The 25,193-nt window shown below is 47.8% G+C and overlaps 2 protein-coding genes across 5 annotated transcripts in view; both read left to right on the top strand.

The window, feature by feature from the left end:
• The window catches only part of LOC147727746 (uncharacterized), a 493,048-nt gene that overhangs the window by 342,091 nt on the left and 125,764 nt on the right, over window positions 1–25,193 (top strand). The window lies entirely within an intron of this gene.
• On the top strand, window positions 16,063–19,764 carry LOC147727747 (uncharacterized). Its single transcript, XM_086961754.1, has 2 exons — window positions 16,063–17,044; window positions 18,834–19,764. The coding sequence occupies exons 1-2, from the start codon at window positions 16,909–16,911 to the stop codon at window positions 19,229–19,231; spliced, it is 534 nt and encodes a 177-aa protein (XP_086817880.1). The 5' UTR covers window positions 16,063–16,908; the 3' UTR covers window positions 19,232–19,764.

Raw genomic sequence — 25,193 nt, forward strand, 5'->3', positions numbered from 1 at the left:
AACTGACAGGTTATTACGCACGGAAGTTCATTTCATATTTGGTTGGAGCATAATCAATACAATGGTGGCTGGGAGAGAAATGAGACGTAGTAAAAACGATAATCAGGGGTGTCACTGTTCGAAGAGGAGGGGTGTTGCTTTTTCCCGTGTCTTATTGTTCTAGACCATTATTAGTGAGTTCTCAGCGTTCTTTGTCGTCTTCTGTTGGCACTGGGGAGCACCGGCGGTGGAGCTATGCGTTCAGCTCTATTCCGGGTCCTGCGTTGCAGGGCATGACCTTTTCCTCGTTTTTCTGGTCAAAAAGGTCCTTTTTCGCCCTGTGTCCTAAGTGTTCTTTCCATGGGTACCTTAGACAGGGCACCCAAGTTTTCATTGTAGTTTGCAACAAAACCCTATTCAATCGGACTGCAGTTGTTGCTCTTTTTCGAGTCGATTGTTAAAGAGTTCAGGTGGAAGAAGGGGGTGTGTGGGTAGTCCTTGTGGTAAGTCGGGGGAAGAGGGGATGGAGCAGGGCCAGATCGGGAACAGACCAAGGGGACGGAAAATTTCAGGTAGGTGGACCCATGACCGGGCTCAGAGGGCGGGGACTTTTTGGCACATGTTGATCATCGAGCAGGGGCATCAGGTCAGCCCTTTCCTTTCATTTTGTCGGAAACAGTGCCTCGTCCTGCGACTCCTTACTGTTGCGGTCCCGCCTTGGTCAATGTCGCAGGTGTTCCACGATCTGCAGTCAGGCCGCGTGCTCCCACATCCGGTCTCTCTCTCCTCCGACAGTGGTACCCTTAAATGAGTTTGAAAAGACAGTCTTTAGAGAACTGGTAGAGGAAGGTAATCACATAAGTCTATTTCTCTCCCAACTCCAAGCAACTGGGGAAACATCCGTTACATTGGGGTTTACAACCAACGTATAAATAATTGATGATAGGTTTGCTGGATTCCCTACAACTTTCCATCGTAACTATTTCTTTGGCCTTTGTTGGTATTACATTCATTGTCGTGGTACGAGGTCTGATACCTATTTATTGCATTCGTTTATTACAGTCACATCAGTTCCTCTGGCTGAGACCTGCTTTTCTAGTACGAGTCTTGCAAAGCTATACCGCTCTTCAGGGCTCTGCATTTTTACGAAAAAAGTGCAACGTGCTATCACCATGGCCTGATAGATATCTTTCTGAGGGATGAACATAGGCTAAACAATTTTCCATTATGTCGATGCATCCTATTTTTCCGCTAAACATTTCACTTTCAACAGGGTTTACTGCAACAATTTCTTCCTTTCGATCTAATCTTAACTTCGCAAACATCATTCTAATTTCTACATAGTCTTTTACAACCTAGCTACTTCATTAAAAACGGGGGGGGGCTTGCGATAACTATTCAACTCATCCTTGGGGTGACCGGGGTTTTATGGAAAACGGCTAGGAACATAGCAGACTGGGGGAGGGACTATCGTCTTGCTTTGTGTCATAAGGGTGTTATCTAGCAGAAGGCTACAGTTCAGTTGGTATGCGTTTCAGGGACATTTCTCGAATTTCTAAACTTTGTAGCTTGTTCATCAAAAATTATTTCTAGGAACAACGGCTGGTCTGTGTCAGGTGTAAGCCAACCCATCTCTTACAGCCGGGGGTGAGCCACATTTTTCAAACTCTCGTTCGGGGCAGCTGATACAAAACTGGGGGTGTTCTGGGAAGACGGGGATGTTTCGATCACTTTTACTGTTTGGGCATTGAGACAATTCGGGACTGGGAGGGTCGCGTTACCTGAGGCATTTTTATCATAAAAGCCACTGACATGTGGTTCCCTGATTACGGGTCAGATTAGGGAACTTCAGTCGTCTTACCTGTCCTTTCTCTTCTGGCCAATCTAGTTTTTATCAATATTTAGCAGAAAGGAGAGGTAGTAACATGGCATCAATGTGATTTTATTAAGACAAATTTTGTGCAAATACTTGCGGTATTTGGAGCCAATTGGGTGGTGCACCATGGATGGCGGTTCGCCAGTTAGGTGCCAGTCGTTATGAAGACAGAGAGTGTGGAGGAGAGAGAGAGAGAGAGAGAGTGAGAGAGAGAGAGAGAGATGCAACAATAGGCTAAACAGTACACGTGAGACATGGAGAGTGGCCGTGTACTAGGATAGGCTATTCAGCGCATCACACAACATGAGACATTTACAGGTCTGTGTTAGAATTTAGAAAGCATGCAATTTGGGACGGACGAGCATTAGGCCGGGTACAAAGGGACATGTATTGAGTAAAAGGCACCATTGTGTTGCACTTCTCGCACTCTCGGTCCTTTGCCTAGTTAAGTCAATGTTTCAGTCGCATAGAAAGCATTTTCTCATAGGTTCAGACATACGTGACATGTGCTCATTCACGCAACACGGGTTAGGGGTGATCGCGCCCCATCAGATCATACAACTATTGGCTTTTTCGTTACAAGGGTAGTTCGTGGGTGTCCTTAGGTGCCACCTTGCAGCGTTAGTCCGCTTCATGTATCAGACATGGCGCGGCTTCAGATCTTCACTATACCCCCGTCGTGATTCCAATGTAACCTGCAGGGGGAGGAAAAGAGGGGAAGGGAGAGGGGGACAGCATTCACGCATATCAAATGTACGGACACGAAAGTCCTTTACTTACCACATACTCGTCTTATCTCCTCGGGATGTAATCCCTGGGGCCTTGGTTTCTGAAGCCAGGGTGGGGGCGGGCAGTGTGGTAAGGATGGCGAGCGATAAGTTGATCATGAGGGAGACGGTCCGAGGGTGGCATTATAGGTCGTGTGTAAGGAAACGTTAGAGATCAGAGGCGTTTAGTGCGAGGTACCTGGCTTGTAGATGTATCTAGCTATCGGGATCCTTAAATCATTTCCAATGCTGTGGTGTCCTAAGGCATACCGGCTCTTCGGCCAACCCTGTTCCCTAGTACCTTCGAGTGCCATACCCTTATAACATTTTATCGTTCATACCGCTCTACTTTACCCGTTCTCAGAAGTCTAGGTCCTTCCCCATGCGTCTGTTCCTGAGCCAGTTGCACACTTGGTGGCAGCGTACCGTGCTTTAGATTCGATCATCAATCCGGGGCTGAGCAACCATTTTCTAGTAACCTTAAAAAGAGAACAAAACAGATCGCCCAGAAAACCCTCCCGCTGATCCCACATTTACAAAAGTATACGATACCTGTTCATAGTTTGAAAAACCTTTATTTGCACAATTATTCAGCATGTATATATGAGAGTGTAATCGTGTTCGGCCGGACACGGTGTTGGCTGAAGCGCGTACAGTAGGGGCGGGCGGCGCTATTTTGCAGTATTAAAAACATTTAAAAAGCTCTTATTAGTTATTTACAGGAAACTAAAAACATCTATCAATAGTTGAGTGATCAGGGGGCATTCATTTTCATTATTGGAAGCATAGTCATACTAGTTGTAATCAAATTTCTTATATACATACTGTGGGCGTGTCATAAGCGACGTTATGTATCAGTTACAATAATATCATAATAAATCGTACATTGAAAACAACATTTTAACGGGATCCCTTTACATGTTCGCCAAGTGAACCCTCCCTCTTTTTCGTCAAGTGTACAAAGGATCATATACATATCTCAGAACATCAAGTCTTATTAGCAAAAAAACACCACGAGGCGTTCGTGAGTTCCTGTTGACACCGGCGCCATTTTGGGCGAGGCCGGGTTAGTCCGCAAACAGCATCAGGGACAAAATGTCTCCAACAACCGGCGGTTGGACCAGAGTCCCTTGCGGCAGTTCAAAAAGACTTGTGCTAACAGAAGGGGCAGGCAATGTGGACCATCAGTCAAAAAGGGGAGGGAAGCAAAAATTTCCCCTACCGGGTCACGTTGAGGTTCAGCCGGAGCTTGCTCGAATTCGTTAGCCCACAGTCTTTCTGGATGGTTCAGACTGAAGCTCGCGCCGACACGAGAGCACCACCATCTTGTGGCTACGTCGTTAGTGACCAAAGCAGTCGTTCCCCACCGGAAGCCTGTAGGGGCCGAGGGCTCCTGGGACTCTTGTAGAATCTTCAAGGTCGTGGAGATGCTGTCGGAGGTGGGGACTCGTGCCCAGGTGGGCAAGCGTCTTAGTTGCATAGACTTTTTGGGGCGAGAAAAAAGGACGGAACTGTGCCGTGGGAGCAGGACATTCGGCTCGGGGCGCTAGGGTGCAGCTGTGGTGCCTCCACCAGTACACTTGAGAGCCATCGTATGTCTTGTGCTGCGCAAATATGGTTGCTGGCCATTCTGTGTCCGGTGCTGCGCAAGTAGGGTGGCCGGCCATTCCATGCTCTGTGCTGCGCAAGTAGGGTGGCCAGCCATTCCATGTTCTGTGCTGCGCAGGTAGGGTCGTCGCCCGGCTGGAGGACTTCTGCGCCGGGCCAGGGCTGGGAAACCTCCACCTGGGGAGGCGACGGGGGCTCGTTCGCGCCGCCTCCCTCTCCCAGCCCACCCTGCACCAATTTTTCAGCGGAGGTATTCGTGATGGCCGGACCAGAAGATACGAGGGAGGGGGTCATCTGCATCCGCCCCCTCCCTACTCGTGGCCTGGGCCGCGGCGGTGAAAACCCCAGGAATCCTAACCGCGAGACCATATGGGAGAAGAGGATGGGACAAGCCGAGTGTTTCACCTTCCGGATGGGCGTGACCGGCGACCTGTTGCATTTTGGGAACTTCCGGAAATATGTATTGTACTGCTCCTATTAGTATGGTGTTACTTTACTGAAATTAAATCTTAAATTATATGACAGAGACTTGGCTTCCTTGAATCTTTTTACTACGAGAACCTTACTGCAGTGGGGGTAGGTATTTATGCCTGGGTAATGGGGGGGTGGGGTGTCCACAAGAACAGTTTTCCCGAACGGGGGGGTTGTCTATGCAAGCCTGTAATTGCTTTTGTCCACAGAGTGGGGGCAGCAGAGAGTAATCAGTCCCATTGCGCTCAAAGTTTGAGTTCATTAATGGAATGTGTACTAATCTGTCCGAAACTACTCTGTGTGTTGTTTCTGTATGTTATCCGAAAGGGTGGCTTTTGTGTCCGGGAACAGTAGCGGTAGTACGGGGCTCGTCACCGGGTAACCTAGAGCTTGACTGGGTTTCCCGTCTTAGCGTTGTTCGTCCTGTGAGAACTCAAACATGTCGCTGAAATCTGTCTGGCGAAATCTGTGCCATCGGGCGTAATCAAACGGGGTGGTTCTATCCGGCCTGTCCGTGTCAGTGTGATTCGTCTTTGTCTCACGCCTTTTCCCTTTCGGGCGGCCTGTTATTTCCGTCGGCCCTCTGCTCTTACCCGTGTTCAGTAGAGTCGGGCATTGGGCTTTCCAGTGTCCGGAATATTTACAAAAAGCACATTGGTTTTGCCCTAAGTCTGTTCGTCCTGTGCGTAGTGTTGGGAGATTACTTTCGGGTCGTTGTGTCTTGGGGTTTTCCTGTCGGTATACCCCTTTACACCGTTCCCTTCCTGTGTATACTCCGTGGAACCGTGTCGCCGCTATCCCTTCCTTTGGCCTACCAGGTGCGGAGGTATTGGTCTGTCGCGTTTCTTTATCTACTCTGACTTCGTCTCTTTTCTTTCGTTGCATTGCTTCTTTGCGCCACATACCGAGACTGTCGAGCATGATGGGCGTCGTCTTACTGTTATAAAGGGCTATTTCTAACGTCTCTATTTTATCAAGGTCGAAGGATCCTATCAGTGGCCACTGTTTCTCTTGGTTTTCTTTGGTATACTTATGCCACAGCTTACTATAGGCTATGGTAACTAATCCGTATTTTGTGAACATGTCTTTATTAGGGGTGCCTTCCAGCGGAGCTAGATGGTCCACCTCTAATAAACGGTCCGGGTTGAACCAGCTACCAATCAGTGAGGAGAAGATAGGCATGACAGATCACTATGGGGACAAAGGTCCGTGTTACCTATCCTTCACTACCTGCAAAGACTAGACAGAATATTGCTATTGTTTGCAAATAATGAATATCTTAAAAGCAAAATCTATTCTGACAATAAAACAGGGAGCTACCCTTACAATCAATCAATCAGTCAATGAGTCAATCAATCAGTGGGGAGAATAAGTAGGCTCGCAAAGGTCTGCGTTACCTACCCTTTCACCATCTGCAAAGAGGAAATCTGTTCTTTCCTGTTTGTAGATAGAGAATCTCCAGAAAACAATCCGCGAACGTTAGTTCGGGTTCAATCATTTAATCAGTGGGGGAGAAGAAAATCTCCAGAGAACAATCTTCAAACAATCAATCAGTGGGGGAGAAAGATAGGCACGATGGATTAAAATGGGGACGAAAGTCTGCGTTACCTATCCTTCACTGCTTGCAAAGGGAGAGCCTATTGTTTCTCCGTTTGCAGACAGCGAATCTCCAAATGAATCAACAAAGAGTAATACTAGTATTTTCCAATCAATCAAACAATCATTTCGCAATTCGTCGTGTCTACACGACCTTACCCGAACCGCATGGGCTGTTTCTCGTCTTCCGCGTCCAGCGCCCGATCGTCCTCCAATCTCCGATATTGCCACGGCACTCCTGAGGGTTCCCAGTCAGGACCGTAGATCACTCGAGAGAGGTCGATTCGGAACCAGTGAAGTTCGGATGATCGGCTGCCAGACGAGGGTCTATTGGGCATGAGCTCTCCCGATCGTTGCAGTCGTTCACTCTGTCGTCAGGACCTCTCCCACTGGATCCACGTGTCGCTGATGGGCCCCACGTTTGGGACGCCAATTGTTAAAAGGTAGGAAGCAACCAGTAAACAAAGATCCTTAAGTGTTGCCCGGCGGTGTCGCCTCTTTAACCCACCAAATTTTAATCAATGAAGAGGCAGGCGCTGGAGACTGGAAGGCTGGAAACAAGGGTTTATTCTCTCCGGAGGAGAACACATCAGTTCAGACAGCAAGTATCGTCACGAGGTGCTCTAACTGCATCTCTGAGGCCTGGCCTCTTATACATGAGTTTATTACTTTATTGCATAAAACACATCTCTGTCAACTCTTTGATGTACGGAAAGACATCCTCGGAATCCCCGCTTCAGGCCCGTTCCCACACACATTTACAGTTGAAGACCCCACCCCGGTAACAACAGATGATGATTATCGCGCAGCTGGACATTCCGCCGATTTACGGAATGTGTGAGGTTGATCGGATCTCATGGGGTGGGGGCTTTGATCAGCTCAAGGATCCTTTGATTGGGGGGGGGGGGTTCCTACTGTACAGGAGGAAGGGGGCAATGACAGTATCCGCGGGCCAGGTGGCGGCTTGGGAACGAGTGAGACAAACGGGCACAAAGGAAAGAGGGGTGTTATCAAGGGATCCGGGACCATGAAAGGGATGGAGGGAAGTGTCGCGCTGGGAACAGGATGGGGTTCCGAGGCAGAGCTGCGTGGAAGAGAGGTTTATGGCCCAAGGCATGTGAGAGCGGGGGCTGTCAGCGTGCGGGGGATGTGTTTGTGAGGGCGAAGAGCCGTGCTAGGGGTCAGTGGCGCGCAGAGTGTGGTTCTGGCCAAGGCACCTAAAATGGCGGGTGTGCACGAAAAAGTGTGGCATCGAGGGAAAAGGCAAGATGGCGCAGATAATGTTTACCAAACCGTATTAATTTTCCACAGTTCTGCGAGAGGTTTCGACTTTGTGCCACCTAGATGGTTTATGTAGCGGACCGCAGAAACATTGTCCATCCGAAGGAAAATAGAACAACTTGCTTTGTTCTTTGCGAAACTGCGGATTGCAAAGGAGCCTGCCAGCATCTCTAAACAGTTGATGTGCAATGATGACTCCTCTGGAGACCATGTACCTCCAGTCGAGATTGAACCACATCGGGCGCCCCAACCCGACAGACTGGCATCTGATTCTAATACAAGATCTGGGGCCGTAGCGAAGATCGTTCTCCCGTTCCACGCATCTAAATGGTCTATCCACCATTGTAGTTCGAGACGGGACTCTAGGTCTAACTGGATGAGATCTGAGTACGCCAAGCCCTGGCGAAGATGACGTATCTTTAAGCTTTGCAGGGCTCGATAATGAAGAGGCCCGGGAAAAATGGCTTGAATGGAGGCTGACAGAAGGCCCACGACTCTTGCAAGAGAACGTAAAGACACTTCGGAAAGACGAAGAATTTGACATAACTCTGACCGAATGGCTGAAACCTTGGATTTTGGAAGATAAAGAGATGCGGTGGAAGAGTCCACGCGGAATCCTAGAAACTCCACACTCTGAGAAGGGACCAACATAGATTTCTCGGAATTGATGAGGAACCCCAGATCGAGTAGGAGAGACTGAGCGACATCGAGATGGGAAAGAAGAGTCTGTTTGTCTGAGTGCATGATCAAGATATCGTCCAGATAAATGATGAGACAAATACCTAGGGAGCGCAGGTAAGATACCACAGGCTTCATCACCTTGGTGAAGTACCATGGAGCGGAAGAAAGTCTGAAAGGAAGCGAACAGAACCGGTAAGTGACACCGGACCACTGAAATTGGAGATATTTTGTGTGAGACTCGTGAATAGGAATTGAGAGATAGGCATCCTGAAGATCGAGTCTGACCATCCAATCTGATTGGCGCAAGGTATCTCTGAGATGGAGAATGGTCTCCATCTTGAAGTGGCGATAAACCACAAACTGGTTGAACCACTTGAGATTGATGACTGGACGAACATTCTTGTTCTTTTTGCGAACCAAAAAGAGGGAGCTTAGAAAACCGGAAGGGTCGAAGGGAGCGACAAGGATGGCTTGTTTTTGAAGAAGATTTTTAATCTCCTGAGAGACGAGCAGAGCGACGTCTGCGGAAAAAAACAAAGGAGGAGGAAAAATAGACTGGGAAGGTTGAGCGTAAAACTCTATGAGATAGCCTTGGTCAGAATTGAGGACCCAGGGGTCTGCTGTGAGCGTGCGCCACCTGTGAAGAAAGAGAGCAGACGACCTCTGATTGGAGGGGAAGGGCTTACCTTGGTTGTTGACGTTGTTGTTGTTGGAACGGAAGCCTTTCTGTCCTCGGCCCCGGAAGCCACGTCCATGTTGGGGGTAAAACTGTGGCTTGAATTCCTGATAGCCGGAATTGGCTGCGCCTCTGAAACCTTGGTTCGGATAACCGCGGCCGGAAGAGCGGTTCCTGCCTCTGCCGGCCCTGCCAAATACCCGAGGGGCAAACACTTTTTTGATGGAAAATTGGGCCTTGTCCAAGGAAGCAAAAGTGGACACATACCGACTGAGATCCTTGACCAGGGAATCACCAAACAAAAGGCCGTCAGCTTTGACACCAGGATCCTGAGAAGCCAAGTTAGCCAACTTCGGGTCCAATTTGATTAACAGGCCCTTACGGCGCTCATGAATGATTGCTGCATTTGCATTACCTAAAAGGCAAAAGGACCTCTGTAGCCATAAAGAAATTTCTTCAGGATTTAAATCCGAACCCTCCAAGCGGGCTGTCTCCGCCATATCCAATACCCGGGCCAAAGGACCCACGACATCCAAAAGCTTGTCTTGGCAAGTGGACCAAGCTTTATCCACACCCTTGCGTGGATCTTTGCCAAATTTCGAAAAGAAAGTAAGGAGCGGCTGATCTATAGCAGGAGTAACAGTAACATGACAGGGAAGGGAAGGTTTAGGACATTCAGATTTGAGTTTTGCCCGAACAGACTTATCCAAAGGCAGACGGAGCTAGGAGGAGATGTACACCCCCACATGAGGAGTGGGAAACCACTCTGTAGAATTAGGATGTCTGATAGAAGAGGGGTCAAACATAGGATTGCCCTCCGAATCCAATATAGGCTGAGACGCAAAAGCATCCAATCTCGCTTTCTTGGGGGAAGGAGGATCAACCAATTGAAATAAATCTGTTAAGTCATCTGTGTCACCCATATCATCGTCATCATCCGTGTCAGGAAGGGTATTAATGACCAGCTTCTTACGGAACCTCCACATTTTTTGTCTTAGTTTTACTTTTAGACATAGCAATCTTTATCCCCTCCTTGGTAGGAGGCCTGGGAGGAACCACGTCCTCAGTGAAATGCGAGGAGGACTTGCGACCCAACAGTGACACATTTTTGGAAAGAGAAGTGGAAGGAACCAGTTTATGTTTTCTGCTATCCCCCGCAGAATGGGCCAAATCTTTGGTCATGAGGCTTAAAAGGGAATTCTCCATGTGTTTGGAAACACGAGTCATTAAAGCCTCGACAGCAGTCTCCACTGAATTATTTATAAAGGGACTGAGGTCTGATTTGAAAGCCTCGCTTTCCTCATTGTCTAACTCTGGAGAGCTTGGAATCTCCATGACAGAAAAAACAGTAAGGAAGGGGTTAAAATCACCAGGAAAACAAAGGGGGCGGAAACGGGCCGGAATGGCAGGGAGACACTCCCCTGGGGACGGGCACCGCGTTGTTCAGAAAGCGGTAGGCAAACGAGCTGCAGGAAGCTACAGAGCGCAGTCTGAAAACAGCCGGTGAGGAGCAGGGATCGGGAAGCATGCGCAGCGGAAAGAACCAAACGCTGCAACGCGCGAGGGGGGGGGCGGGCCGAAAACGGGACCGGAGCAATGTGGACAAAAGTCCGACAGCTGAAACGAGTGCGAACGCGCGTAAGGCACAATAACTAATATGGCAGCAGACAGGCAATAAATAAGCAATATGAATGCAATAAACGCACAAAATACATTAAATACAATAAAGAAATAGAGAATGCGACTTATCTGACTGCGTAGCAGCAAGAAAAAAGGACTTTGTGTGGTCAGAGCTGGCCATATATACTATCCAGGTTACGATTGGTTCATTGTTTGTTTACTCTAATCCCATTGACCAGTAGTTCTTCTCCTGTGCCTTCTGGGTATTTGTAGTTTTTACTTGTCTTGCTGCTATTGAAAATAAAGCAAGAAAAGAAGGCATAATAGGAGCCTCCGTTCTTGACATAAAATTCATAACTCTAGACGGCTCCAGACATCGAGCAGGGAGAGGATGGCTTGGGGAGTCTCTCCCTGCTCGACAGCCAGACTACCGACTCTGCCAATCCTTTTGATTATGACATAGGGACTAGAAAGCCCCTCCTTCTGCTTTATAAACCTCACTTAATCAAACATTAGATTTCTTCCGCTAGTCGGGTGCAGCAGTCTGATTCCTGTAAATGATTGCTTACAAATCTGTCTCCACTTGACCTGTTTACTAGGCCCTCAAGAAGCGGAGACTCTTTTGTTGAGTGAGACAATTGCGGCCTCTTGTGGACAGTATCAAAATACATAAAAACACAACCTCGTCATGCGAGAAGTACCTCAACTATGAATAACAGTGAACAATTTATTTTTCTGAATGGGCCGTGTAGTGTCCTTTCAGTGGCACAATGGATTACTGTGTCTGCAGGTATATAATTATCGTTGATTTGTTGCGCAGCCCCACCTAAAGCCATCTTTAATTATAGTGACTTGCAGAAACTCCGTCAGCCCCACAACAAAGGGATTCTTAAGGCATGATTAATAATACATGGGCTTCCCTTCGTGTAAATAATTTACAGTAAGACCAGGGGAGGTTGCTAAGACAGACATGGCAAGCAACAAACAAAGTGGAGCGGAACGGGAACACATTATGATTTAGAAAGCCATTTGCCTAATTTATAACCAGATATAAGAATGAGGCGCAAACAAAACCCAGGCAGGAGAAGCATTTTCGCCTGACTTTTGCGCAAAAAAAAGAGAACAAGTGTATGTACATTGGTTTATCGTCCATTTTGCGCACGTTAAATACATTTTTGTTGGGTTTTTTGGGTGCAAAAACGTTTCTGCCCTTGCTGTTAAAGCATTTGAATGAACTGGCTTTTTTCCTATGAATTTTGATGAAAAAAAATCTTATCTGTTTGCATATATGTAGAACGTAAAGCAGGGTTGTGGTATCCAGCTTTACGTGATTTCACTTATATTGTATTATTTATTACAAAAGATGAAAGAGTCCAGCTCCTTTGTTGTCTAGACCATAGTCATCTAAAGTTGGATAACAGCGCATCAGAATGTGCAGCTGTTTCTATTATATTTTTCCCAGGAGGGCAGTTCCATTTTGCTCATATTCCCGACCTCAATCCCCAGTAATAGACTGCAACTTTATATGATTTTACAAGGAGGGTAGCTTCAAATGGGGTGGGGGGGAGTGTTTTGGCTATGACACCCCCGAATAAATGTATTCTTGGCTTGGTAGTTGGGTCTGAGAGGCCTGAGTCGTGTCTGCTGTCTCTGTGTCAGTTTTTTCTTGTCCTGGTCAGCCAAGAATGATAGACAAAACAGTGACCTCTGAGGAGTGGTGGGCAGGGGAGACCCTACGCGCCACCGTATAGCTATTGATGGAGACTCGGTCAGCTGGGTCTTATACGGGCTTTCCATCCGTTTAGGCGTATCAGGGCCCTTGCTGGAGTTCTCCACCAATACCTATACAGTGGGACGTACAGTCCTGTTTTTATGCACTCAGGGCTCCTACCAGTGTGTACTTTGGGAAATCTTTCTTGAGTCTTGAATAGCACTTCAGGCGCATGGGCGAATTTTGCGGATCTCGCGTTCGCGAATTTTGCGGATTTGCGGATTCGCAATCCGCAAAATCCGCGAATTCCCGCGAATTTGCGGATTTTTTTTTTTTTTTGTGTTCGCCCGTGTTTCTGCCAGTTCGCGAGGGTTTTTACAATTTCGCAATTTGCGAACTTACCTGTCGGGTCGCAAGTTTTGCGAACTTGTTGTTTCTACATGTCCAGCCTGTTTGGGACACTCTTCTTCATCACTGCCACTCTCTGTCACCACTGCCACTCTCTGACTACTCATGCCACCCTCTGGCCCACCCATGCCACCCTCTGTTTCATCACCACACCCTCTGGTTGTCCAGTGTACATTATTTTCGGCAAAGCAAAGCACACCTTCCCTGCCTCAAGTGACCTGAATTAATTTGGGGCTGATTAATGTGTCACAGAATATTTTTTTAGCTGGCACCTGCTTCCTTAGTGCGCCCTGATTAGTGATCTTTTGCACTTGCTAAGTGCTTTCATTGTTGCAAAATTAGTTACAACACCTGCCCTGCCCCAACTGACAATAATGAATTAGGGGCTAATTAATGTGTCACTGAAAGAATTTAAAGTTCCAGCCTGGCACCTGCTTGTCTGCTCCTTTAGCTGTAAATCAGGACCTTTGTGGCATACAGTTAAGGTCAGAGCAGGGTCACACAATAGTTGCAAGCAGGCAACCGAATTCTGGAGGGCCCCCTCAGGAAGCAATACAAAGAATCGTTACAAATCATGAGGTTGACCTTTTGCACCTGCTCATTGCTTTTGCTTTTGCTGAAATCGTTTTGCGGTTTTTTTCGCGCTATTCGCGGGGCGCGGCGTCGTGCGAAACCGACCGCGGAAGCCGCCAATTCGTGCGAATGAGCATTTTATTTTTTTGCGGCTTGTTGTTTCGCGAGTTTTTTTGCAGTATTCGCGAGCCGCTTGCAGCGCAACACGCGAATTTACCCCAAGGTCGAGTACGGGCGCGGCCATTTTGTTTGCGTGACGTATTTCCGTTTCCGCCCGCTATGTATAATCTCGCGCAGTAAGCGCATTGCGAGTAGAGGTTCGCACGAGATCGCGCGGGAAATCTAGAGGTTCGCACGAGATCGCGAGGAAAATCTCGCGCGAACTGACTTTCGCGCTCGGAAACGGGCGCCGGCCATCTTGTTTTTCATTCATTTCCTGTGTCTGGGCATGGTGTTTAATCCTCTTGATATCTTTCCCATCCTTTGCTTGTTTTCAGTTTTTTTTTTACGATTTTGCTTCTTATCTATCCCTCTCTTTTCCTAGCTGTATATTTTTGTCTTTTCTGCTATTTTTCTTTACTTTTAAACTACTTTTGTAAACTCTTTTCTTTTCTTCTTCCCTATCCTATTCTTTCTTAATTTTCTACTTCTTCCTACCTTACCTGCCCAGACCATGGTCAAGCCAGGCGCCGTGAAGCTGCCCAGGCACTTGAGGGCCGCAGCGGCGGCGGGGAGTAGTGCTGGACCCAGTGGCAGGACAGCAGGCGTGAGATCGAGGGGGGAGCAGGTGACGCGCCGGGAGATATTCAGCCCGGAGGAAGTGGGCGCGCTGGTCTACTTCGTCCAGCGCCGCCTGCCCAGGACCATCGCGGGAGGCGGCAGGATCGCGGCCGGCGGCTACAACATGCGGGAGCGCCGGAAGCGGTGGGAGAAGGTGTGCTGGGCCATATCCCACCTCTACGGGGTCCAGCGCACCTACAGCCAGGTCACCCATCGCTGGACGGACCTCCTGGACCGCGAGCGCGACCTGCTGGACCAGCTCGGCTTGGAGATCCCCGGGCTTGGTGAGTAGTAGTAGCCATTGGCATTTAATCACTCACTACTATGATGTTTTCTCCTGCTCTGTGTTGTTGTATTGCAAATATTTGTTTTTTACATGGAGCAAGCCAATAATGCCGCTGATGACGATTACATTGTAGTTAAATTATATTTCAAAATCTTCTGTGCATTTCAGGTGCACTGCTCTCCTTCTCAGTGGGGTTGCTACTATGCTTATTTGTTTTCTATTTCGTGGTCTCATTGGCCTGAGTAACTATTATGTATGAGTGTACTTAACAGAACTGCGTAATGCTAGACACTAGGGGGCAGATTACATTTACAAGCCCCTTGCGCCACGTTTACGTTGCCTTGCGTGACGCAACAGCGGCGTAAACGTGCCGCATCCCTGCAAGTCATTTACAGCATGACGCATCTAGGGAGATGCGTCACGTTATAAAGCCATGGGCCTGCACCACAATGGGTGCGTTCCTAGTACGCAGGGTGGGCGGTCCAGCGGCTGTGCGCCTCACAAAATTGCCTGCGTGAAATCTACAAGATTTAACGCAGGCACTTCTGCGACGCTGCTACGTCAATTCAATTCCTTATGTCTGCTCGAAGCAGGCGAAAGGACTGACACAGCATGTAAAGTATTGGGTGGCCCTGAGCATTACTGGAGTTGCATTGCGTTGGCGACGTGACTCCAGCGATGCGCCGCTCTTACGTGACGAGATGCGTCACGCAAGTGCCTACCCTTGCGCCAGGGCGCGCCGCATTGTAAATGAGGCACATCTGCCGTGTCGCAAGGGTAGTTTTGCGTGACGCATTTGATCTGGCGCATCTCTGGAGATGCGCCAGAACGCGTAAGTAAGTATGCCCCTAAGGGGCAGAATTGCAATTACCGTCGCATCCCTGCAAAGTAGCAGGGATGCGCCATTAATTGTGCGGCCCGCTACCACCACCAAACATGGTGCGCCGTATTTGCAATGCGGCGCCCCATGGGCCCAAAACGTCACCGAAGCTTTACTGCTGGAGTTGCGTCGCAACGATGGCGCAGCTCCATCAATGCTCTGGGGTACCCTATCTCCCCAATGCTGGGTCAAGCCGTACGTCTGCTTCAAGCAGGTGCAGGGTTTGTGTGACGCATCATTGTCCTAAAGGTGACTGATTGATATTTTGTAGATTTCCCTCAGCCACTATTAGGATGTGTTCCAGCGCAGGAATGCCCTCCCTTGCGCCGGAACGCCCCCTGATGGCGCAGGGCTTTATAACGGGATGCATCTCCCAAATGCGTCACGTTGTTATAATATTATACGCCGCACCATGGCGCCCTTTTTTGTTTAGCTGCTGCGTCACAAAAGTCACGCAAGAACGGCGCAAAAGAGCCGCAAGGGCTTAAATCTGCCCCTTCCTTTGTAACCCTGACAATAAGAAAAATAGTGGCGGTGGATTGATAGTTTGACTATTTAAATGACTGGTAATGTAGCAGGCAACTGTTAGTGTTGTCACTGATCTGACTGAAATCACAATGGAGTTTGTCTGTCACTTTGCGTCTTGCCTGCGGACTGCTGCCTGCCAGTCCTAGGTGAACGTTTCAGTACTTTGTTTAGTGAGTTACGTGACTTTCGAAGTCACAGGTCCGCAAATAAATGAAAAGTAACCATAATCAATATAATTTCGCGGAAATATTTTGTTATTGTTCTTTTGAAATGTTTGATTTGGTTGACATTGACAAGCAACAATCATCCATGTTTTCTGTTCTTTCTTTCATGTTGTACGTCAGCTCCCCCCAGGGGCGAGAGGAGGACACAGGAGCAGCAGGCGGCGGATGCTGTTCATCAACAGGGCCAGGATCGGGCAGGCGAGGGCTCCTCTGCTGGCCCCAGTAAGTTTTCATTTTAGACTAGTACCTATTTTTCCTAGCGTTCCTCATTTGACTTTTTTCAACATTGTCTTTGCTCTTCTTGTAGACTGTATCTAAATTCTTATCCTGCCTCTACTATGACTCCCTGTGGTATTACTAGATTATTCTTATTAGTCTGTCTGTGTAGCTAACTAAGATTGCACGGTTGGCGAAACTCCCATGATTCTAGTCAGCAATAGCTCTATCAACTTAGTGCAGTCCTCTGGGATTGTCCATAATGTCTTTTGAAGTGTTCTATCTGGACTCATGCTTGCAAAAATTGCAAAACCTTTCGCTCAGTCACTCTAGTCTGGAGGACCAAAAAACACAGATTGTATTTAAATTTAAAAGCTTTATTAAAAGTAAACACATTTATTAAAATGAAGTCATAATAAAACTAAACGTTTAACTGATAATGGAAAAGTGGTTAGTGCTGACGATTAATTGAAGACATTTCTTGTGGTCGAGCCGAGCTCTCACCTGGTTTCAACTTGATCTTGTTGTTAGAAGTTCATCTTCTGTCTGTGTGGAGAAAAATGGTGCGTGTTAAAAAATCAGCCTTCATCAGTTGTGCCAAAAAGTGCAGCAAGACAACCTTCCCTGGAAAAAGGGACATTTTTTTTAACTTTAACGTAGACAGTCACAAATTACATTGTTTTCACATGTCTTCATTCCTAGACCAAATACTAGTGACTAGTGAGTGCTTTATTCTAAGATTCTTAAATGTACTTTGTAGGTGGAACATCTGGTGGCGGGGCCAGTGTGGTGGTGGTGCTCGACACGGAGGCGGAGGGCAATTCATCAGGGGAGGAGGCGGCGGCGGCGGCTGTGAGAGTTGAGACGGTGGTGGCGGCCAGAGGTAAGCTCTTATATATTCCTTACTTATTGAGATTGAAGACTAGCTGGGAAGGCAAGAATATGAGATGCATGGCTGGGTGAATGATGAAGCAATGATGGGTGGAAGGACAACAGCCTGGGTGGGTGACACAGAAACTGTATGTGTCCATATACCTGGATCATGCTACTATCTGACTCTTAGATAGCATATGTGTATCTAGAGCAGGGGTACTCATAGTACGGCCCGCGGGCCGGTGGTGGCCCGGCAAGCCTTCCTTGGCGGTGCGCAGACCTTGCAGACAATCACTGCTCCCCCGGCCCCCACAGAGCAGAGGCTTTTTTGTATTTCACCTGTTAGCGCCCCTGCATCTCCACTCTGACAATCACTGCTCCCCCGGCCCCCACAGAGCAGAGTGGAGATGCAAGGCCACAAAGAGGTGAAATAGAACAAAGCCTCTGCTCTGTGGGGCCGGGCAAGCAGTGATTGTCAGGGTGGAGAAGCAGGGGCGCTAAAACAAACAAAGCCTCAATAATATGTTAATGGTCTTTTAAAGACCTGTTAAGTACTTTGGTGTTGTTGTCTGTGTGTGCGCGTTGAGGAAGCGGTCTCAACCCGGGCTGAAGGCTGACACCGATAGACACACACACAGTGAGATGACAGAGGGAGAGGGAGGGCAGGAGGGAGAGAGAGATGGAGGGAGGGCAGGAGGGACAGCAGGAGGGAGAGAGATGTATGTAAATGCTGGGTCTGGTGGCTCAGTGGATGAGGGCATCTGCTGCAGGGACCTGTGTGCAACCTCATGGTCACAAGTTATCGTTTTGCTTTAGCCCCGCCCCCTCTGACTCCGCCCCCACCAGTGCGGCCCTCGGCCCCAAACTACACTGTAAATGTAGCCCCTGAGAGAAAGTTTGTGAGTACCCATGATCTAGAGAGAGTAGATGGTCAGTGGATGAACTAAGTGTAACTTTGAAGAGCATGTAACACTGCACCCGCACGTCCGTTCCAGTGTAGGAAAGGCAAGGAAAAGAACTTTTAATTTTGTCCAAATACTACCATAAGTAGTAGCAGTAGTTTGTATTGCAAGCACTGCATAGATCCGGTTATTATGGTGGCCACTCCCTACCTCTCTTAATAAGTTTAGTAGTACTCAGTCATTCATGTGTGGATGTATCACTGCCTGTCACTCAATAAAAAGCAAAGCACCTAAAGTCATCCCATATATAAGCAAAAACATCCCATGTGAAGTGATAGATAATCAGATTATTTATCTTCTTCAATTTTCCATTTCTAGTACTCATTTCCACTGTAGGGTGAAAGTTAAATTAATTAAGCAGTAGCCCTTGAGTTGTAACAGAGTATTCTCAGTGCCACCCGTAATAGAAAAGTAAGAGATTCACCACCTGCATGTACTGGACGGGTACAGTAACGCAACGGCAACGCAAGTCTAGGTCACTCCTCATGGCGTGCGTCTCTTTTTCTCGGGTGCAAGTTTACCGCGCTGGCATTATGCCGGCTTGCAGAAAATAACGTACCAATTTTCCAAAACAAGAGACAAGAAGAAGAATAAGACTGGTGTACTTTCATAGTCGACTCCAATGGAAGTCCACAGTGCTCATAGAATTTGTTCCTTAAACTCCCACTAATGTTAGAGCAAGGATGAAGAAGTGTGAGGTTAGATAGATACTGGCCTCAATAGTTATGTAATGCGCTTGCAAGTTGCTAGTTGTACTGCAGCACACATTTCTGCTGAATGATTGAGTTAATCTTAAAGAGCATTGGTTACAGACTATGTCTTTCTTTCTTCATATAGGTTCTCCTTCCAAACGAACAAGGAGGAAGGAGCTGGCTAGAGCGGCCCGGCAACGGAGAATCGAGGCCACTGTTGCGGAATATCGGCGGCTGGTGGCCCTGGAGGACGAGGAAAGTGTGCGGTCGACAACAACAACGTCGTCTGCATCGGCCTCCGTGGCCTCACCGGCTGCCACCCAGCACAGTGGTCCACCGAGACTGAGCCGGGCTGCCAAAGGCAAACGCCACCGCCGAGCAGCAAGGCCAACAGCTGCTTCTCACAGGCCTTGCACCTGCAAGGCAGTGAAGGCACGCCTGCGCCGCACTACCCTGATGGTGTCCCGCCTTCAGCAGGAGCTCGCCTTGCTCCGCGAGGAGCATGATGCCCTGGCCCAAAAAGTTAACAGCATCCACCCATAGTGTCCCTTGCCCCTTTTTTAGAGACTTTTGGGGGGTGGGAATTGGGAGTTGGGTTTTTGGGGACTTTTGAAGGACAATCGTTGGGGTTAGGGAGGGTCTTGCGGGAGATTATTTTGTTAGGGATATAAATATACTTTTTCAAACTTTATCTGAGCATACCTGTTTTTTACTGCTTGCCTGGTGGGTGGGGGTTTAACGTTGACTGTTTTCCTGAAAGTTTAGTTCCATTTTCTTCCTTTAAGTGTAAATGCCCAAATGTTTTCAACACTAAGTGCCTCTCACAGACTAAGTGAAGTGAATCCAAGAGTCCTAGGACTTTAGTAGTACTACCTTCAGTCTCTCGTCTCTCGTACTAATACTCCATTATACCCCCAAACCACCAAACGCTTATCTTACCTGTAATTTGTGTTTGAAAGTAGGGCTAGGCCCAGGGCTGGCTCCACGGGAAACACCGAATAACGTTGGCAATCTTGGTCGGATAAAATTTCCTCATAGCGGTGGTACTAGTGGTGTGACACAGTGGCAGTTGCATGCCTATGAAAAAAAAGAAAATGAAATCTGGTTTGTCCTCCTGAGCAATTCAACGGTACAACTGAGAATATAGCAGGTGACAGAAGTACAGTAGAGCAGTGCCACATTGTAGCCTAACAAATGGTAAAGTATAACTACTAATTCGGTTGAAGTTCTTTCACATTAGCAATGGTTCTTTGTCAAGCAGAGTAAGAATATATCATCGACAACTGTGGAAAGAAAGAATGCGACAGTACAGGGCCTGTGTGGAATTATTGATAACTATATTCAACATAAGGTCTCTGTAGCCAGATACCCGAGAGCCTTGCTGGTCACTATAAATCCATTCACAACAACACTCAATGGGGTTGGTCTGGAAGGTGTCACGTTTACTCCCCGTGATCCAGTCGATGCAAATATGGTTCCACCTCCAAATGTCACCAACACCCAGAAGTGTAAACACAGGGTGTTCGAGGCATTAGGCGAGGGAGAAAAATAACAAACTAAAATAAAAAATGTGGGATGGGTAAAGGTAGGGTCAGCAGGGAAAGGATACCTGTAAGAGAAGACAAGACAGGCATCAGTGAAGTGATGTCCTAACATACAAGGGTACTCTCATATAGTCTCACTAAATAGTCTGCAAGTCTCCCGCCTACTCATGGGAAATGTAGTTTCATAGTACGGTAGGCGCTTAGGGGCTGCGTAACCTGACAGAAGGTATAGTAGATAGAAAAGGAGAAATTGCTTTTTTTCTAGGTGTCCCCTCACTCACCAGGGTTGCCCCTTGGTGACATGCTTCATCATTGGGGCCATCCCAGTCCTCTACGGCCTGGGGCGTGCTGCGACTTGCGAATTACGTAGGAGCACTTACAAATGACTATGTGTGGTGCAGATAGTGGAGTGGACTAAGTGATGTGTTAAGGGATCAATGTAGAAGCCGAGAGAGAGCAAAGAAATGCAGTCACAGTCAGAGAAAAAGGCAAGGGATACTGTATCTATGTGGTTGTAGTGGTCCTGTTGGAAGTGGTAAGTAAGTTGCCCGCAGAAAAAAAATCCTCCTATTAGCGGCACTCCTCCATTGCAGCCGACGCTTCGTCCACCGATGTTGGTCACCAGAAGACACCCTGTCCACTGCCTGCCTGATGCTGAATTGTGGCTCGCTACTGTGAAGCCTGACTCCATCCTTTTTTCCCCATTGCAGAGACTGAAACCCGGCCTGTAATTATTCAACGAAAAACAGGAAGTGATATAATATTACAACACCACTGATAAATAAATATAAGGTATGTAGGCTGTGGAGTGCAAAAAGTCACAATTTGTTTTTCCTAGTAGACAGACAGTACAATGTTTTTGAAAGTGCGTACTCTGAGTCACCTTTTGAAGGATAAATAAGTATGGGCAAATTAATGTAGCGGATCTTGCCCCTCAAGCTAGGTGTACTGTAAACTGTGTTTTAGAACAAAAATAGATCTTCCTAGCAGTGCTCCCACCCAAAAAACGAGGCCTAGCAGAAAACTGGAGACAAAACTTACTTTGAAAGTAAAAGTAGGCCGAAGTACCCTAATTACCCATTACCCCCCGTGGATTGTATTCAAACCACTTGCAAGCAACCAAGCAAAAGTAGCCATAGCCAGCATCGCTCCAAGACTCGAAATCCCCCCCACTCAAACACATGCAATAGAAATACTGCTAACCCTAACGAACCCTAAGTTAAGAATAGTGGCAAAGGCTTTCTTTAACTATGCCAAATCCCCCCTTTCCCACCATGGATTTTCTTCAAATGACTTGCAACCAAAATTACACATGCTCACGAGTGCTCTAAGACCCCAGAACTCAGTTTGAAAAATCTAGAACACCCCGATACACATGCAATCCTGCTGCTAGGGCTAACCCTAACGAACCCTAAGTTACAAAAAGTGCCAAAACTAAAGGCTTTTCCGCGCGGATTTTGTCCCAACCACTTCTACCCGGTATTAGACCTTCCCAGGAATGCCCCAAGACCCGGCAACCCACCCGCCAAGAAGCATAACACCCCCAAACAGGACAAAAGCAAACTCTCATACTTGCAATATTTCTGGGCCTTCGGTCCAAACGCGCTGCGTAGCTAGGCCATAAGTCGGGGTTGGCACGACGGATTTCCTGAAAAGCAAATGCAATCAAGATTAGAGTGTCCCAGCAGTGCTCCCAGACCACGAAACTCACCCGCAAACACCAGGAAGCCCCCCAAACAGGCCCCCGAAAACGCTACATAGAGCAAAATGTCTGAAATAGCCCAAAAAAAATCGGCCTGGATTTTGTCCCAACCACTTCTACCCGGTATTAGACCTTCCCAGGAATGCCCCAAGACCCGGCAACCCACCCGCCAAGAAGCATAACACCCCCAAACAGGCCAAAAGCAAACTCTCATACTTGCAATATTTCTGGGCCTTCGGTCCAAACGCGCTGCGTAGCTGGGCCATAAGTCGGGGTTGGCACGACGGATTTCCTGAAAAGCAAATGCAATCAAGATTAGAGTGTCCCAGCAATGCTCCCAGACCACGAAACTCACCCACAAACAGACGGAACCCCCCCTAAGAGCACCTCAAAGGCAAGCAAGTCATCAAAAACACAAAAAATTTTCCGCCTGGGATTTGGTCCAAAACACTTTTATCCGGTATTAGAGCTTCCCAGCAATGGCCCCAGAGCCGTCAACCCAGGAGAAAACGAGTAGAAGACCCCCAAACAGCCAAAGAGCAAAAGTACAAAAATGGGGACTTAGTCAATTTTTCACAAATTTCCCAAATCACTCCGCTCGCGCTCTGCAGCTAGGCCCTAAGTCCCCTCTGCCACCATGGATTTGCTTCAAACCTCTTGCAAAGTAAAGTAGATATAGCCAGCAGTGCTCCCAGACCACGAAACTCACCCAGAAACACCAGGAAGCCCCCCAAACAGGCCCCCGAAAACGCTACATAGAGCAAAATGTCAGAAATAGCCCAAAAAAAAATCGGCCTGGATTTAGTCCCAACCACTTCTACCCGGTATTAGACCTTCCCAGGAATGCCCCAAGACCCGGCAACCCACCCGCCAAGAAGTATAACACCCCCAAACAGGCCAAAAGCAAACTCTCATACTTGCAATATTTCTGGGCCTTCGGTCCAAACGCGCTGCGTAGCTAGGCCATAAGTCGGGGTTGGCACGACGGATTTCCTGAAAAGCAAATGCAATCAAGATTAGAGTGTCCCAGCAGTGCTCCCAGACCACGAAACTCACCCGCAAACACCAGGAAGCCCCCCAAACAGGCCCCCGAAAACGCTACATAGAGCAAAATGTCTGAAATAGCCCAAAAAAAATCGGCCTGGATTTTGTCCCAACCACTTCTACCCGGTATTAGACCTTCCCAGGAATGCCCCAAGACCCGGCAACCCACCCGCCAAGAAGCATAACACCCCCAAACAGGACAAAAGCAAAATCTCATACTTGCAATATTTCTGGGCCTTCGGTCCAAACGCGCTGCGTAGCTAGGCCATAAGTCGGGGTTGGCACGACGGATTTCCTGAAAAGCAAATGCAATCAAGATTAGAGTGTCCCAGCAATGCTCTCAGACCACGAAACTCACCCACAAACAGACGGAACCCCCCCTAAGAGCACCTCAAAGGCAAGCAAGTCATCAAAAACACAAAAAAATTTCCGCCTCGGATTTGGCACAAACCACTTTTAGTGCTTCCCAGCAATGGCCCCAGACCCGTCAACTCACCTGCAAAGAGGTAGAACAACACCCCCACAAGTGCTGAGTCTTTCTTCATTGGGCGTAAACCAGCCCTCTGCTTTGATGGAAATAGGAGTCTGGAGGAGGAGGATAGAGGAGCATGTTCTTCTGAACTTGTGAACCTGAGGAATGCAGACTGCGGCACCTTCAAATAAATTAGCAAACAAGTGAAGACAGTTCTGCTGATGGGCTTGTCTTTGTGATTATCTGATTAAAGTTTGAATTATATTAACTGTGCACAACAAAGAAAGACAGACACACAGGAATAAAAGTGAAGGATGAAAAAGAAAGTTATTGATTCGTTGTCTCATTTTCAGGGCTCGAAGTCGGAATCACGGTCCAGGAATAAGAATAAGGCTTCGTCATCATACTCTGCGAATTCAGCCCGGGTGAGGTCAGTGCCACCTGACAGAGTAGAAATTCCCTCATCTATGGTGCTGGCCACCTCCTCTTCATCCGGCACGCTCTCTCGTACTCTTATATCTGGTGGTATGAGGTGCTGATTCATCTTGATCATTGTTAACCTCTCCACATTTTTGGGCGAGAGGCGGCTCCGTTTGGGAGTTACAATCCCACCAGCCGCACTGAAAACCAGTTCAGAAGACACACTTGCGAGTGGGCAAGACAAGTAGTTTAAAGCCAGGTTGGTGAGCTGTGGCCACAATTCTTTTTTCCCATGCCAATACGCCAATGGGTCAGAATTAACATAGACCTCTGTGGAGTCATTCAGATAGTCCTTCACCATCGACTCAAGGTCCTCCTCCAAGGTTCCTCCACTTTGCGTAGCTCTTGCTGTGCCTCTGACCTTTTGAGAACCAAACCCACGCAGAGCTAGCCAATCCTCTTCAGCCTCCAATGTTTCTGCTGTCTTTCGTGCAGATGATGCGGTTGCCGGTGTCTTTAACGGCTGAGAGGTCACTTGTGCCACAGCCACAGGTGCAGAAGTGGATTGTTTTGACTGGGGATGGCCTGCTGATGTACTGCCATTTCCTTCAATTTCCAGCCGTTCTGTTTCAAACTTCTTGGCTGACAAGGCTAGCCAACGTTTGTACTTTGTAACATCTTCATCAGCAAAAGGAAAGAATGCTCTGCCTGCCAGCGCCTTTTTGTAGCGTGGATCCAGAATAGTAGCACAAATGTAATGCTGTTCTGAGTGGATCTTTTGAAGACGTTCATCACCTTGTAGGAGCTCTAATAATTTCTCAGCCAGAAGCAAAGAGTCTTTCTTTTTGTCATCTTTTCGAAACACAGAACACACCTCCTTCAGTTGGTCCTCCAGCATGTACAACAATGGGATAGCTTTTCCCAAATTAGAGTCCTCCTTGCTGACTGCACGTGTGAAGACCTCAAAAGGACGAAGCATGCGTGTTAGGCTTTCAACTATGTTCCATTGCGGCCCACCCATCCTCCGCTCCTCTATACCCTCTTTCAAGAAATATTGATTGAGTTGCGTATACTGCTCATACAGACGCTCAAGCATGTAGAAGGTTGAGTTCCAACGTGTTACCACCTCCTGGATGAGTGCTTTCACTGGCATTTGACTTTGATATAGCATGCTCCTCAGCTGCTTGCGGGCCTTAAAAGAATGCCTGAAATGCTTGCATATTTTTCGGCAGTTCTCCAATACACTGTACGCTGCACTGCGTTTATTATCCAAGAATTTTTGGACAACCAGGTTTATACAGTGCGCCAAACACGGCACTCTGA

The sequence above is a fragment of the Lissotriton vulgaris genome, chromosome 3_1 (assembly GCF_964263255.1).
Source record: "Lissotriton vulgaris chromosome 3_1, aLisVul1.2, whole genome shotgun sequence".
Lineage (NCBI taxonomy): Eukaryota > Metazoa > Chordata > Amphibia > Caudata > Salamandridae > Lissotriton > Lissotriton vulgaris.

Bases quoted from the DNA above. Each gene is read 5' to 3' on its own strand.
- LOC147727747 (XM_086961754.1), top strand. From the start codon at position 16,909: ATGTACTTTGTAGGTGGAACATCTGGTGGCGGGGCCAGTGTGGTGGTG. The intron at 17,045-18,833 runs GTAAGCTCTTAT...TTCTTCATATAG, and splicing joins GACGGTGGTGGCGGCCAGAG to GTTCTCCTTCCAAACGAACA.